This window comes from Pomacea canaliculata, linkage group LG4 (genome assembly GCF_003073045.1).
Source record: "Pomacea canaliculata isolate SZHN2017 linkage group LG4, ASM307304v1, whole genome shotgun sequence".
NCBI lineage: Eukaryota > Metazoa > Mollusca > Gastropoda > Architaenioglossa > Ampullariidae > Pomacea > Pomacea canaliculata.
This window is the reverse complement of record NC_037593.1, coordinates 16,202,883-16,219,649: the sequence shown is the minus strand read 5'-3', so window position 1 is coordinate 16,219,649 and position 16,767 is coordinate 16,202,883. Positions and strand designations below refer to the sequence as shown.

The 16,767-nt window shown below is 36.8% G+C and overlaps 2 protein-coding genes across 3 annotated transcripts; both read right to left on the bottom strand.

Annotated features, from left to right (window-relative positions):
* Positions 1-1,175: 1,175 nt before the first annotated feature.
* Positions 1,176-3,521, bottom strand: LOC112562378 (DNA-directed RNA polymerase III subunit RPC10-like). The gene is made up of 3 exons (XM_025235622.1): positions 3,342-3,521; positions 2,444-2,531; positions 1,176-1,922 (listed from the first exon to the last, which is right to left on the bottom strand). Exons 1-3 carry the CDS (start codon positions 3,450-3,452, stop codon positions 1,795-1,797), a joined length of 327 nt encoding a protein of 108 aa, XP_025091407.1. The 5' UTR covers positions 3,453-3,521; the 3' UTR covers positions 1,176-1,794.
* A 600-nt stretch (positions 3,522-4,121) lies between these two features.
* On the bottom strand, positions 4,122-16,693 carry LOC112562374 (tubulin-specific chaperone cofactor E-like protein). 2 transcript variants are annotated; one of them, XM_025235615.1, is made up of 10 exons: positions 16,375-16,693; positions 11,826-12,017; positions 11,432-11,570; positions 10,481-10,574; positions 9,235-9,962; positions 8,790-8,935; positions 8,473-8,531; positions 7,649-7,785; positions 7,283-7,451; positions 4,122-7,019 (listed from the first exon to the last, which is right to left on the bottom strand). In XM_025235615.1, exons 1-10 carry the CDS (start codon positions 16,603-16,605, stop codon positions 6,815-6,817), a joined length of 2,100 nt encoding a protein of 699 aa, XP_025091400.1. In that variant the 5' UTR covers positions 16,606-16,693; the 3' UTR covers positions 4,122-6,814. The 2 variants fall into 2 exon arrangements, with proteins under 2 accessions (XP_025091400.1, XP_025091401.1); XM_025235616.1 differs by having other exon boundaries at positions 8,790-8,932.
* Between the last annotated feature and the right edge of the window lie 74 nt (positions 16,694-16,767).

Below are 16,767 nucleotides of genomic sequence, written 5' to 3'. Positions count from 1 at the left end.
TCGGTGGCGGAAAGATAACTTCTGATGTCGAAAGGTACACCCAAGTCAGACCCTTGGCCACAAAGTTCGGCGGCATCGACACTTCTTCAGCATGCGGTAAAATGATGCCACACGCTACCCATCATAACTGCACAGTTGATTCTTACCTGCATGCAAAAGGAACGTTGAATTTGTAATCGGAATAGAGATCAAGCAGTTCGAAGGACATTCCCACCAAGCATTCTGTGAGGTCGTATAACGACACGGCCACGACAAAGCGCCTAGACAGGACGTGGGACACTTGTTGCTGACGATACACTAACAGAACGATGGCGTTGCTGGGAACGCCGATGCAAAACATGGAACCCACGAACACGAAAGCCGGTATTCTGAGTCGCACTCGGTGCATGTCCTCCTCCGCAAGATATTGTCCGTCAAGTTTATGTAGACTCCATCGCAAAAATAATCTTCTAGCATGGTGAAAGGAATCGGTCAGTAACATCCCAGTACTGGCCTTTTTTTTTTTCGTTTTAGTAATCCGAAGCTTGCTTTAAAAATGCCCTGGCTCTAGTGGATTCCGATGCTGTAGCCTGGAATAATTTGATATAAGTTGGCAAGTGATCTGCCGCCATGTCCACTGAAGGAAAGGATCTTCGATGACGTCAGCAAACTGACGCAAAAGCAAGTCTTTACGTCATGAATAGCTGAGCGTGAAAACCCTGCCTTCTGCACTAACTACAGTAATAATAAAAAACAACGTGTTATTTATATAGCGCATAATCTCGCTCACAAGTAGGAGATATCAACAGGATAAGAAGAACGGAAGGAGAAAACTGCAGATAAATAATAAAAGGCAAACATAGAAGACACAAAGAGGAATCGGGCGACAGTGTCATAAATCTGCAGAGGAAGACGAGCAGAAACACTGAAATAGAGGGATCAAAATCTGAAACGGTGCACCAGCCCCCATGCAGTGATGAGAACGAGGGAGAGAAACTTTACTACTTTAATGCAATTTTGATTTTCAATGAAGATTCCACTATTCTCCAAAACACGGCCTGGCGCTCATTTGCGCTGTGTTTTTCAAGATTTGCATCCATTTAGCTATTAGCTTCTGTAACAAGAAAATTATCTGTATATGAAACTTTTTTAAATTATTGACTTCACACTTCATTATGCAAAATAACTGAACCAGATATTGTTTTTGTTTTATTACAGATTTTACATTTTTCAAATAAAACACTGTACAAAGATGCTATCGTCCCATATTCTTTGATATACATATACAGGGTTAGTCAAAATTATGTTAATATCAATGGATTATTTCTAACATTTATGTGTTAACACAATTTTGACAAACTTGCATAACTATTTACACACATTTATTCACTCATGTATCCATCCTCCTTCAACTCACAAGAGTATGGTTGTCTCTCTAGCAAACTCCGAAAATCAACAGCCATAAAACATTGAGTAATTACTTCCCAGAAAAATCTGAAATTATTTTTATACCTGTTCTTAAATTAACAAGGAAAGTGAAAGCAGCAACATGCCATAATTTGGGGACACAAAAAAAGAAGAGGGTTAATTAACTTTTCAATAATGCTGGCTTTATTTCTAATACACTAATTCAGAGATCATAGAGAGATGAAATGCTAAGGAAGCCAAATTAAATGATCATTTTCAAGTTATATTTGGAAGCCTAATGCCAAGCATTTCAACATATTGGGTAAGGCTATCATTTAATAAGGATGCTGTGAAAGATACCGAAAAGTTATCACACACAAAGAATTCACTGCTACAGTTTCAATTATTTCATTCTTTCCATCGATGACCACACTCCATATTACAGCATTTGTAGAACGTTGTCATTGGTTCATCTGCAGACCTAGTCTGAATTTGCATGAAGAATGCACGCTTGTGTTCACACTTTGGACACGTTGCTGTAAAAGATTTAGCTAGGTGTATCTAATTTGATTTTTAACAAAATGAAAATTTAAAAAAAAGTCCAAAATTTGGACAAATTTAAAGCAGTTTTAAATAAAGAGCAAAGTGTGTAACAATGAAGAAAAATTTACAAGCTGCAGTGCACTACTCACATTTTGTACATACAGCCAAAAGACTTTATGATTTTCCCCTTCTACAGTGCAGTAATAACATAAAAAATGATATTCCCCTGTTAATGGACTGCATTTTAAAAATCCCATTAAAATGTTTTCAACATTTATTGAGAAATAATTTAAGTCTTTTCTATAGACCCTTTAAAACTTATAAAGTGATAGGGACTTAAGCATTTCAGTTCTGAATTTTAAAAGAAATATTTTCTTAGTTAATTAATATTAACCATAATACTTCACATAATACTAATAATTCACTAAGCCAAATAAAAACCTTGACTATAATGGCTTTTGATTATGCTATTGATAATAATTTCCAGAATATTTTTTTTATGGAAAATTCTTACTCTCTGTGGAATCAACATTTTCCCAGGCTGCAGCTCCTCCTAGTACATCATCAACTTCTTTCAGGCGTGGGTAACGTCTTGATGACAGCTGTGTTAAATCAAGTTTGTTATGCAGTCTTAGCAGTATACAGATAAGACAAAGCAATAGATTAACTATGACTACAATGATATCATTCATTCCATAATTTATTCCATTTGTTTTGAGATGGTGCTGTGGTGGGCTGGGGACAAAGGAATCAGTGGACAGCTGCAAGCTATAAGAACTTTTGCTACTTCAAATGTGAAGATACACTGATAAACCTAGTTATTAAATTACTAATCAATGAGGATTTTTGCTACATTGTACACAGTCATACAGTTTTGAAGTAGATTGTGTAGGGTTATGTTTGAAAAGGTTTGAGTATATTTTTAGTACCAGTATTTCTTATACTGCTTAATTTTGTAGGATCTCAAGTAGGGTTGGGGATATGCTTCATGTTAGGGTGAAGGGAAAGATCAAGCCGGGTATTGAAGTATGCAGAGGGTTAATTTTCAGTGAGATGGTTTAATTTAGGGCTTTTATGGTAAGGGTCAATGGCAAGTTTGCGCTATACCGCAGACAACACAGAGAAAAGTGTAGACAGGTGCTCTTGTGTTGACGTAGGTCCATGTACACATGGTATTAATAACTACTTCGTTTAAAACTTTTATATAACAGCAAGCGAGGGCAAAAGTGCTAATATGAACTTACAAAGCGGTTAAAAATATGAGAAAAATATAATTCAATTTACGTGAAGGCCAAACTGGAAACTTTTCAGTAAACAAGATCACAACCTCGACCCGTAGCGTCATTCAATCTTAATTAACAGTCACAGATATTGGTGCTAACAGTTGTGCCATAGTTCACGGTCGTACAAACCTTTCTGGTCATATTTTTAATGTAAGGACATGTATTGCATGCCAGCCGATAACATTTTGGACCTTCTTCCACGACAAGCACGTTAGCGCAGATCGGACAAAACATCAACATCTTAAACGCGAGCGTGGAAGACAGGAGATCAAAACAGAGTAGAAACCGGAAGAAGGTACCAAAATCAAAATTACCTCCCTTTACAGTCCCCACTCACCCCGATGTTGATGTCTTCACAGCAAGACCGATGCGTATGTGGAAAATCCGCAAATAACTCTAGGCTACAGCCTTCAAACCTTAACTCTTAATTCTGGTTTTCAGCACACCGAAACATTTGACAAAATTTAACTTTTTATAAGAAATATTTGTAGGTAGAAAATGACAATTAATGGAAAATTACTTATATTCTGTGCCTGTGTTGTTTGCAGTAAACTAGATAGTATCTGTTTAGGACAACCTGCCTGCTACCAGTTGAAAAACTCATAGTCCTCTGAATTTTTTGCGCTCTTAAGTTATTTGATTCAAAGTGAATAGTTGAAGCTTTAAAGCATTTTTGTTTGCTTGCAACCATTTCAGATGATTATTGTTTTTTTAACATTATTTTCTTAACACAGTTAAAGCTTGATGCCTTTCATTGTTGTTCCTCGTCTCCTGAGAATAGAGATATTTATTTGTAGTCAAGGTTGGTGCTGTATATCTATTTTGAAAATACTACTCTAAATCTTCATATGCAAGAACATGTTACTATGAAAATATTATCATCAGCACATAAAAACATTAATATAATGGTCACGTAAAAAAAGCTTTATTTTGAAGTTTAGGCAAATCTTAATATGGAAAGATAAAAGCACTATGAATGTTAAAAAAAATTGTACATGCAATTTCAACAATTGGACACTGCTTATGCATGTGAATGTGTGAGAAAGGTTTCATCTCCATGTGTGTATTTTATCAGTTCTATGATATCTACTCATACACATATCATGGGAAGGATTAATGCAGTGATGAAATCACAGATTGCTTGATTAAAAACAAAACCCAATAAAACTACTGAACAAATTTTTATGTATCTGTTGTGGTCCTGTCTAGGACTCTTCCTCCCCCCCAAAAAAAAGAACTAGCCAAAAACCTGTTTAACTGTTCATAAACTTTAAATTCATGCATTAAGACAGTTTAAAACTTGCATAATATATATAGACTTTGAAAACAAAAGCAAAAAGAGCTTCGTTCATGCACAAAGAACGAAATGAAAAAAAACAAAAAAAAAACCAACAACAACAAAAAAGCAAACTCCCAAACTTAGGGGCAGCAGTGCAGTGAATATGCATGGATCACTATGTCTAAGACAAGCAATTCATGACGACAGCAGAGCTGCATTTACCCTCTCTGCTAGATCAGGTACTTGATTCTTCTTGAAACTGGTTGGGTTGGTAGGGGAAGTTTTCCTTCCCCAGTTCTGAGCCTTAGACCTTGGACTTCTTCACAGGCACGTGTACTAACTACCAAACTACTATGACGTGTGTTTAAATGTAATAATGTTATACATTATAATATGATCATAGATCAATATATTCAAACATTCTCAACATTAAATCGTTAAATCAAATATAAAAGGCACTCAATTTTTATCTCCGAAGGACACAAAAAATATGCAATTCATCAATGTCTGGATATATACTTTTTGCAATTAATGTCTTTTGTCATCAACTGTCACACTCTAGAACATGCACTGCTCTTTAGTCTGTTGGTATGCAGAAAAGACCAAAATATTCCTCAAAACATGTTTCTTATCACTATCATTAATCATATTTTTTTGTGTGACTGATTTTTTTAAAAACATTTATTTTCCATTAACACATTAAACATATTACAGGCTTAACACATACTATGCTTAAACAATTCACACCTGTTGCACTGTTGCAATAGAACATATGTAACAATATCACAGACATATAAGGTAATGCATGTCAAAATATATGTATAAAAGTCTAGTCACTTTAAGTTCTAGTCGACAAGTTGTATATAACGTAGCCAGTGTTTTACAATTATTTCTTACAATTTTTTTTTCTTTCATTTCCAGGTGTGCATTAAAAATTTCAGGTTTATATCTATGCTGCAGTATCCGAATGAATGGTTGCAACTGGGGTCTGTTTTTTTTTAATCTGCAGGAGTATATAATTCAGCAAGCAGTAAGATTAAATCCAGTACTGCATCTGTCTTAAAGTCATTACTGCATCCAAATAAAACAAGGTGTTCACTCAAAAATCATCCTTGTCATTAATATTCATATCAACTTTCACATTAAGTACAGGTCACTGTCGTATGTCTTAAAGCAAATATGTACAAACAAATATACAAACCACATCAAGGAAAGTAACAGAATAACTCACAGTAGCTGTGCCAAAATTCACATACATGTGGAAAATATTTCAGTAAAATTAAAATATGTATCCACTCTGCCATTTAGTGTGCATCATTTTAGTTTTCTCTCTCTCATACACACACAAAGAGAGGGTAATAAAAAGAAGACAATAAAAATTTTAAGATAAATTTTGCAGTTATGTAACTGGGATTTATTCATGTGAAAAACAGCAGACAAGAAGAAGAAAATGGTGTCTGTCACAGAGGAGCACTTTCCCACTGATGACAAAAAGTTGAAGGAATGCTAGATTCCTTTTTACACTTTTTATAATGATACTTTTTATGTCTTTGTGAGGAAATAAGCCATGTGATTATTTAAACAAAGTATATTTATTACAAAAAAATTCTTTTAACTATATTTATTACAGTAAATTCTTTCAACTATATTTATACAAGCTCAGGTTGTGTTTGAACAAGCAATATTTAAATCCAGATACATAACACTAACTGGTCTTGATTATAAAAATGATTTCTTTTCATAACATTAATAAACTGTAAGATGTATATTTCTGAGATGCTGTTAAAAATTACTACCCCGAGGCAATGCATTATAAAGGCATGCATGCATGCATTTTATGTATAACATGAGATCCAGCTGGGATATTTTAATAGTGTAGCTGCCTTTAATTAGGACAGAAACGTGTCCAATATGAAAATATAGTGTTTTGCAAGGTAAACGTTATGCTCATGCTTAGGCAATAGCCTTCTTTTGTCTATAAGCTTAAATGTAGGTGTTGCCTACTGAAAAAAGATAGTATCTAAACTGTAAGAATATCATTATACAAAAAAGGCACATGCACTGCTATTTATCTACATTTGAAAAATGATTATATACATTGTGTGTGCCCTTCTGCTAACAGATGTCATCTAGTTTACAATTATCTTCTTCTTTATAACTTGCATTTCAGTGTTCTCGTTATGAGGGAAAATGCAAGAGAACCAATTTAAATGAGTGAAAGTTATCAGAACCTGTGAATAATTTTTTGTTATGCCAACTAATTAATGTGTATTAGCCACAACCTATTAATGAGTTTTCTAACTGGTTCAACATTTGTTAGTTCCTAAAAAGTAATGTCTGTTTTAAAAATTGCCTTCTTCGAAAAACTCACAACTGGGTTCACTTCTGTATCCTCAATAAATTCAATATGGATTTCATCACCATCCATAAAATCAAAGCGACTCAAAGGCAGAGAATCTAGGAACAGTTCATCAAATACTTGCTCCTGCTGGTGTGGTCCACAAGCAAAGTGAAACATACGGAAAGATCTGCAGGAAAAATTACAAACCCTTGTAACAATGCTGCTTTTGTTGTTAACAACTTTTATTAAAGTAATATAAGGAATAATGAAAATAACTTCGCCTTCTTTAATCAAATGTACTTGCATGCACCATAATACACATTGTGCATTCACACCTATACGTCCAGTAATCTTCACCCTCCTGCTCCCACCTTCACAAAATTATGCATATCATATATATTTTTAAAACATATAATGCACAGGCATGCACATACATACATAGAGACTTACTTCCATGGGATGGCTAGACGTTCTGCTACCATAGTCCTCAATTTTCCAACTGGCTGCAAAACACTCACAGTTTCCTGAAATTCTTTCACTCCACAAAGTACAAAGGTCAGTGTTGCATCCTTTTGAAATCTAACACCAAGGTCAATGTCAAGCAAAGGCTGTATTGGGCCTGTCAATGAAAAAAAAATCACCAATACTAATAAAACAAAAACATAATTCAAAAGTACTGCATTACAACAATGTACATTATTAACTGCTACCAGATCTGCTTATTCTAATTTTGTGGTACTGGAAACAATTTTCAATCTGATGTAAACGACACTCAGATATATTTTATCAAAGTTAAAAAATATAACTCCTACATACCATGTTTAGCCACTAGCTCTTTGTAGCGAAGGGCTTTTTCTTGATTATTCAGAAAATGTCGAAGGTAGTGTCTTTCTGCTTTTTCTCTCTCTGTTGGTGTAATTTCGCTACCATTCAGAACTTTGATGCCAGGGAGACTAGCAACATAACATATGATGAACAGTTGCAATTATCATCTTAATTAGTTTCAACAATTATTTGATGTTTTCTTGATAGCCCCTTTGTCTATCTCCCTTAATTGTCAAATGAATTCTATTTCCATGCATTATGAATGTTCAAACAGAACAAATATCATGTGCTCCTTAAATGTCCAGAATATGCCCAACTCATAAGAAAGTGATTGTAGAGCATGTTACAACACACGGGTTGTCAAGTTTTTTAAAAAATGAAACTAGAACTTATAACTTAAGCAATTATTTTGACTCCTTTGTCACAAAGACAGATTAATGTTAAGTACACATACCAACTAATTCATGTTTTGAAGTTAGTGTGCAAGTTTTCTTAAATAAATGTTTCTCATGTGCTAGGCACATATTCCCTCAAGTTTTCCCTTTGGTGATTGTAATAAACAGCCTTTACACTCCTAAAATAACATTTAATAAAAAGCAGATAAAACAATACACTTCCTACAGAATCTGACAATAATCAACATGCCCATTAACTACACAAACCTTGCCTTTTTACTTTGTAATTCTGACCATTATTGCACTAACACGGAGTGAACTAAGGTCAGCCAAGTGTGCTGATGCAAAAGTGCCCAGTGTTACATAGTAAATATCATGGATGCACAGTGTTAAACATACAATATTATCAGTGCAACTCACCTTGCCACAAACAGTTTACGCCTATCTTCTTGTCGCACGTCAGAAAACAAAGCTATTTCCTGAAACACACATGAGCAGCCTTAGCTTACAGATGTGTTGCATTAACTACAACGGTGTCTCCGACACTCCAAGTTGAGATTTATTTTTTTCATAAATAATGATTCTTATTATGATTTCATGCAGTGCTTTTAATATAAGTAGACTTTCTTGGTGTTTCATAAGGTATACCATATAACAAGGGGCATGGTTTTGGTTCAAGCTACAATTCTGCATAGAAAACAATTTTGTTGCAGAAGGACACAAAATATCCCAGCTACCATGATTTTTAATGACTTCAGCTGTGGAAACTGGTTAAGAGCCTGCAAGTGTTTGACTTCACAAATGGATGTCCGACTCAGACACAAAGTGTCCAACTTCTCAAATGGAGACAACTTCAGCTTTGTTGTGCACTTGTTATGGTCTGCTTAAAATATCAAAGAAAAAGAAATAAAAATTAGAAATCAAAATAAAGAGGAATAACCCTTTGTGACTGAAAACAGTGCCTAGCAAATATGTGACGTGTTAGTGTTTTTTTCTTGTACTGTCACATTTTGAAACACTTATCTGTTTTGACCAAACTGAAAACTCAGAGTTGTTAAATATGTTGTAACAGTTCTGGAAAATTAATTCAGAGTTAAAACATAAATATTTACCATATAAATTTGAAAACCATTTTCCCTGAAAACAACCCTTCTACGCAAATTTAATTTGAAAAATACACACCACTGGAGTATGCTTCAGTTGGTCTGCCATTAACAGAATTATTTACCACATCTAGTATCACACCGGAAGCCTGCAATTTCATTCTGTTTGTTTCTTGTTGATTTGTTTTCTCTTCATCTTTAGTGACACAGTCAATAGCAGGTTTTTTTCTCAATCTGCCAGTGGCATGAAGTTTCTGTTCTCCAATGACATGCTGCCATGCACTGAAAACAATTTCATCTAAAAGCTCATACACTACTGATGGATGCCACTTAAGTATGGAGCAAGGCAGTTGTAATTTGCTCTTGTCTTGTTGGCTTGCTGCATTATTCTGTTGATAAAGGACTTCTTGCTTCAGATCATGTTCCTCTTCAGTCTTTGTTTTGTTCTGGTCTGTGATTACTGTGGAACACATGTTAATATTTTGCAGGATGACTCTGTCTTTAAGCACACCATCATTTGCAAGAGCAACCTTATCAGCAGAAGTTGCCAGTGCTGAGACTGACCCATCAGCTTCAGAAAAGAATGCCTTGCTGCAGTAACTGCCTTCAGGCACTACTTTTGTGGCACATTTGCCAAATGAGGAATCTTCTCCATCACTATAACATGTATTGTCAAAGATGTCAAGGTCAAACATGGCTAAGTCTTCTTTGGAGTCAGAGCTATAGAAAACATCACACAGTGGATTTTCAGACAAGATCAGTTGTTTTAAGGCAGGAAGACCACGCAGTTTCCAAACTTCAGCCCAGCTGTAAAATGACAAGCCAAAAGTATCGAACAAATGCAGTTTGATATATATATATATCAAATTGTATATGTTCAAGTTCTTATCTGATTTGTTTTAGAACCACCACTGTCATGAATGGTTTACATGAATTTACTGATGTGATTATTTTGTGGCAAACAGACCCATCTATATTCAAGCCAAAACTTTATGACAGCAAGGAGTCCTTTATCATCAAATCTGGTAAAAGTAAATCCGAAGCTTTTTAAATAACCAAAATTTCATGTAATTACTGATCGAGACACAGAGGTTTTTGAGCTAGTTTTGACCAGAACAAATACTACAGTGCTTTATGTCATTTAAAGAAATACATACTTATCATAATTGTGGGGTTTCTAATCTATTGTTAAGGGTACAACATAACTAAATAAAAACACTGGGGAAAATAGTGATTTTAGCTTTGGATAACATATCTTCTTGCTTTTAATGGTGCACCAAGCAAGCCTAATTTAGTTATATAAGATGCTAAACAAAATTGCTTACCTGGTGATGATATTTTCATTCAAACGCAAACACTCTAGCTTGGCCAAAGCCCCTTCATTGATAGCTGCCTCAATGTTACCCAAGTCTTGATAGTCTAAATAAAAACACAAATTAACCCCAACTAAATAAATACAAATAAAAACAAAAAAAACCGACAAATGTTTCAGTGCAAGTAATATTATTCAACCTAAGTGGTTTAAAACATGAACATTTTAGCTTATAAAAAAATTAATGAAATATCATTTACAGTGTTTAAAAAACTTGAAGATGCTTAATTTCTAGTTTTTCAATGGCAAGAAATTTATTTCTAACCATAGAGGTTGGGCTAAGATTAAGTTTGCCACCATGACTTTCTTACTGGCAATTATTCCATAACTAGAGTTTTGTTTGAATGTTTTTAAACTGCAACCTATAAATCTTTATTTATCTTGTTTTATGTTATAGTTACTATGACTCTTTCACAATAACATACACATATTTCTTTAAGCTGATCAAAATGCATACATTTTTACATAGCTGTTTCAACAGTAAATACCCATGCGCTCCCAATCTTTATGTATAAATTAAATTACAAGCACACAGTGCATTGGTTCCAGCTTTAGAAACAGTATCGTAGGACCACAATCATTGTTGTTTTGATAACACAAGCATTCATTCATAGAATATCTTGATTATACCACAGTAAATGAACTACTGGTCAACAGTTTCAAAACCAGAACTGAAGACTTTCACTGATCTCATACACTACATTAATGGCAAGATGCCATTGAAGCTGAGTGCACCATTAATCACATATAACAACAGTAAAAAACTATACCACAATCAAAAGATAGAATCAAAGTTAGTAAATAAATGATCACAGGATCATACATACTCAGAAAAGACCTAAAAAGTCAATGTACAGTTAGAAGTATCATGAGTCATAACTGACAATGAAAAAAAACAACATACAGTTACAACATATGTGCAATTCTCGTAATGCAGGCATCAGACTTGCCAGTGCCACCACTTCCCTCAGGGCCACACCAGTTGAGTTAAGCACCACATTTTCCAGTCGAGGCAGAGGAGCTGACCATCTCCACAGCACCTCCTTAGAAATAAAATAATGTCTATGTTAATCATGTTATATGAAGAATGCACTGTTAAAAAAATTATAAAATTTCATGATAAATACTGACAGAAACTTTATTTTATATAATAGATTTTTGAGTTAATACTTGCTGTTTTATATGCTAACAATTAATAACATACAGACTACATTATTAATGCAATAATTACTGAAAACTGCAATTCCACAATTAACTACTTTTATTATTTAACAATTATTAAGTTAAATACTCTATACCTTCTGCTGTGTGATATGATTGCGACTGAGATTCAAGAATGTGAGATAAGGTAAGTTATAAAGAATAGGTAGCACTTCCGCCCAACTCTGAAGCAAATTTGATGAAAGGTCAAGGTCAGTGACATTTGGACACAAAGACACGAGACCTTGGTGTGGAATTCCACCAACTGCAACTTGCTGGTTGTTCAGAACCTGATAATGAGAATGGAAAGGATAAAATGTCAGTATTCAAGTAAATGTACTAATAAAATAACAATGCTACTTCTAGGGTTTTTAATTTAGCATATGTGGTATATCTCTCTTCTATGCGTTTACACCTTTTCACAGGGTACTTTTTAAATGATGTTAACATTTTAAATGCATACAGAGTTTTTAATTTAGGCCAATGTTAACACCATACAGCAGGTAAAACAAACATTAAAATGCAAACGTTCCCATGAAAACACATGATCTTTTTGTAGATAAGGGAGTACAATTTTATTAATCTGCAAGGGCAATTACAGGAAATTATTACTCTTGCAAAATATGTCACTAGGATTGGCATGATCTGCACAGTACTCAAACATAAGCATGCAGATCAATGTACATATCATGCACACAGATACAAACATGCACACATTGCCACACTCTGTAAGGAAATATAAAATTAGTATTGCACATGAACTATAAATTTGAGTGAAGAAGTATATATAGTGTACGATGATGCTTGCCTTTGGTTGGGGTGGGGGGTGGAGGCAGGGCAAAGACCATACTGACAGTGAAGGATACTTTCTCGATCAGTATTTCTTTTGAGGGAGTGGCTGTCCCCCTCCCCTCTCAAAATTTACTTGTTGAAAAATATTATGTACTTTTTAAAATAAAGTTTCTGGCTGGCCGCTTACCCTATATTACAATTTTTGAAAGAAATCACGTCATAATAAGGACAGTTTGAAAGAGACTGCTTGTTCTTTGGGTTATACCTGTCGTTTCGACCCGTATCCAACACTTCAGACAAAGCTACCATATCGTCCCGAGACGATAAAGGCTAAAGTCGAATCCTTCCACGCTCAAAAGACGAATCAATCTCAAATGACAGGAGTACCTTTTTAACGTCAAATATTATCAACAGAGCCACGCGATGTTCGAACAAATTCAGCTACCATTGTCTTATAAATAGCCGTTTTACAATATGTTAAGTATTCGGAGAACAAATTTCACTATGATACTTAACGCAATTTTCTTTTAAATCGTTGGGATTCTTTGCTTGAAAACAACTTTGTTGTCATTGTTGTTCTGTTTGGAGGTGCGTATTAAATGTTAGTCGTCCCTTGACATTGCACCTGCTGGGGGGAGCAAATGATATAGCTGACAGCGCCCGCCACGCTTGCCTACTATAGAATAATCAGGTCGACCAGCCCAGTCTTCGACGTTCGATCGTAAGCCAATTCTTCCTCTGGCCACCGCGGCGTCAACTACCCTCCGACGTGCCTTGAAGAATAGTCTTCGACAAGACGTTGTTCCGGGTCACATGGCCAAAGAAGACCATCTTACGTCTCTTGACTGTTGAAAGCACGAAGTTTCTGGTTTCCTACGAATGTGGCAAGGTCTGTTCTATATTCTCTGTATGAGATCTGGAGGAGCCTTCTCAGGCTCTTGTTTTCGAATGCCGGGATTCTCCTTTCCGCTTTGGCGAGCAGAGACCACGTACGTGTCACATCCGTAGAGCAGGATCGGTACTACCAGGGATTTGTCCAGTTTGTACTTGGTAGTGAACCTGATCTTATGGCTTTGCCAGATTCTATCTAGCTTAGCCATCAACGCTGTTGCTTTTACGATCCTGATGCGGATATCTGGCATGCAGCTGCTGTCCTGAGAGAGGGAGGCTCCCAAGTATTTGAAGCTGCTTATATATACCTCTTCGAGCTGTTCCCCGTTCATAAAGATAACTGCTTTTTGCTATTGCTCATTCCACATGTTTGAATTGTCAGTCTGTTGGTGATGTCTTGCACTTCTTCGACTGTTAGTGCCTGCTAACAAATCTATGTCGTCTTCAAAGCTTAGGCTGCAGATCGGCTTTCCACGAATTGAAATGGAAGTATGATGGTTGTGGAGGGTTTCGAGCATGATGTTCTCCAAGGAGATATTAAACAGCACCGAATCTAGGGTACATCATTGACGTACGCCTAAGTATGTGCAAAAGTAAGCTTCTGCTTGGTTATCCAGTAGTACTGCACTACCTAAAGCGCTTAGGTGGCTTGAACGAATTAAGCCTTCTTCTGATGTTGAATTTTCGCATCACACGGCATAGCCCCTTGTGCCACACTCTGTCGAATGCCCGTTTGGAGTCAATGAAGTTTTGGTAGAGGTACCACTTAATGTCGAAGATGCTTCTCTATAACAATGCGACAGCTGAAGGTCTGCTCTACTGTGCTTCTACGTACGTAGTCTGAAGCCAGCCTTTTTTTTTTTTTTTTTTTTTTTTTGCGGTTGACGCTGATGAGGTTCTGTATGACTTTCAGCATGACGTGGCTTTGGTGGATGATAAAGCTTAAGATTCTAAAGTTTTGTTTGCTGTCTCCTTTTTGGGGGGTGGGGTGAGGGAGGGACATGACTCTTTGGCAGAACAGTGAAGGCATTTGTAGTTTCTTCCCCAGCCTGCTTGAGCAGCTCATCTGGCACATTATCAACACCTGGCGACTTTCCTCCTTTCAGACAGCGTACAGCTCTTTCGACCTCTTCCCGTATGACTTGAAGTCTGCAGGTTCAGTGTTTCTAGTCTGGATGTCGGCGTTGGTCTTCGGCTGGAAGTTGTACATGTCTGTGCAATACTCAGTACATCGGCTGAGTACGCCATTGCTTTCTGTGAGAAGGCGGCTACTGCTGTCCTCAATGACTGAGGTCTTGTGCCAATCGGTCTTGGTGAGGGCCTTATAGTAGCTGGTAGGCCTTTTTGCTGTCACCTCGTGCCATTCCTTCCGCTATGTCCCAGCATTGGATCTCGATCCAGTTCTTCCTAGATGCCTTCTTCCCTTTCTTGATGGCATAGTTTACTTTGTATTGGGAAGCTGTTTCGGGTTTGCTTTTCTTTTCTCTAGTAGACCTTCAACAAACAGCTAGAGGACCTGGACATCTACTCCTTTGGTCATAGAGATCTAGAATGTCATTCGTAACCCATGGCTGTTTCTGATTTCTTTGTCACCCTAGAACCTCCTGGACTGTTGACATTAGCCCCTCTTTGATGTTTCCCGCGAGGGTGTATCACATTCCAACCAGGTTTAGTGCAGCAAAATGCATATCGGTTAAAATCTCACACTGACGCATACACGATTTTCTCTTAAATTAAAAACAAGTTGTTGTCATTATTCTTTACCTAAACCTTTCATAATGAAGACCGGCGTAAGACAGGGTTGCATATTATCCCAACAATCTTCCTGATGGTCATACACTGCATTATGCGCAAGACAACCCAAGACAACAACACTGGTATCCAGTAGACCTTCACCAAACAGCTAGAGGACCTGGACTTTGCAGATGACATTAGTCTCCTATCTCACTGGCAACAACATGCACAAACCAAACTGAGTAAGCTAGCCGAGGAAGTAGAGAAGACCGACTTAAAGATCGACAGAAAGAAGACAGAAGTGATGAGAATCAACAACAAACAGGAACTCCCAATTCCAGCTTCAAGGAGAGAACATCCTGGAAACAGACCGGTTCACGTATCTGGGGAGCACTGTCAACAAGGACGGTGGAGCAGACGATGACACCAAAAGCCGCATCAACAAGGCCAGGCCTGCTCTCAACAGCCTACGCCCCATCTGGAACTCCCGATGACTATCCTTCCGCAGTAAGATCCGCATCTTCAACACAATGAATGTGAAGGCAGTCATACTGTATAGTTCTAAAACCTGGAGAGTATAATAAACACCATCAACAACAAGCTCCAGATCTTTACCAATCGATGCCTACGCCATATTCTGGGAATAGGATGGCCTGAAAAGATCTCCAACATCAGCCTGTGGAAAAGAACCAACCAGAATGCCACTAGCCAAGACATCACAAAACGCAAATGGGGCTGGACAGGACACACCCTGCACAATTAAACCAGCTGTAAGCATGGTTCTTGGAATGAAAGCGCAGACTAGTTGATCTCCCTACTACGACCCAAGTTCCTGGTACCGATGAAAGTGTGTTGATCACAAAGTAAAGAAACTTAACGGAGCAAGAGAGGTAGGATATATACTTCTCATCGGAGTACAGCGCACTCCGACGTACACATGTACAGATTCAAAATCTTAACGGAAAATTTAGCGACGAAGCACCAAAGTCAAAACTTTAGATAAGATGGCCAAGGATATAGGTTGTAGAGACGGTTACTGGAAAAAGAGATCTGCAGGTAGACGACAGGCACAGAACTATCCTGTTCAGAGGTATACTGCGCAACATCAGCACAAAGCAACTGCTAGAAACATTGTCGACATTGGTATACGGTCAAGAGAGAAAGAGTCTCCTTAAGTCTCCTTACATAACATTGGACGGAAAAAAATTACTTATCAAGTTTAAAACTCACAACATTTCGCAGATGACCGAGTTCTGCTGCATTATTTCCTTTGTTTTTGGGTTTTCCTCTGATCGTCATGTCGATAATAAACTGAGACCAAACGTCATTCTCTTGATTGCAATATTTTTCTCGTATCGCGTCCGTAAAGGACCTAGCTCTCTGCAGTTTGGTCTTTGACACTGAAGACGACACCTCCGACACATTTTCAGGATCGCAAAGGATCTCATCTATTCCTTCCATTGTACCCAAAATTATTTATAGGTCTGTACTCATCATTTCTTAAACAGATTCGACACCTCACTTGGTTAGCAGACGTTTGTTGTGGAAAAGCCCGATGCTCTTAAAGAATATTTCGGTTCTTCAATTATCACTACGCTTAAATTAATCCTTAATAAATAATAT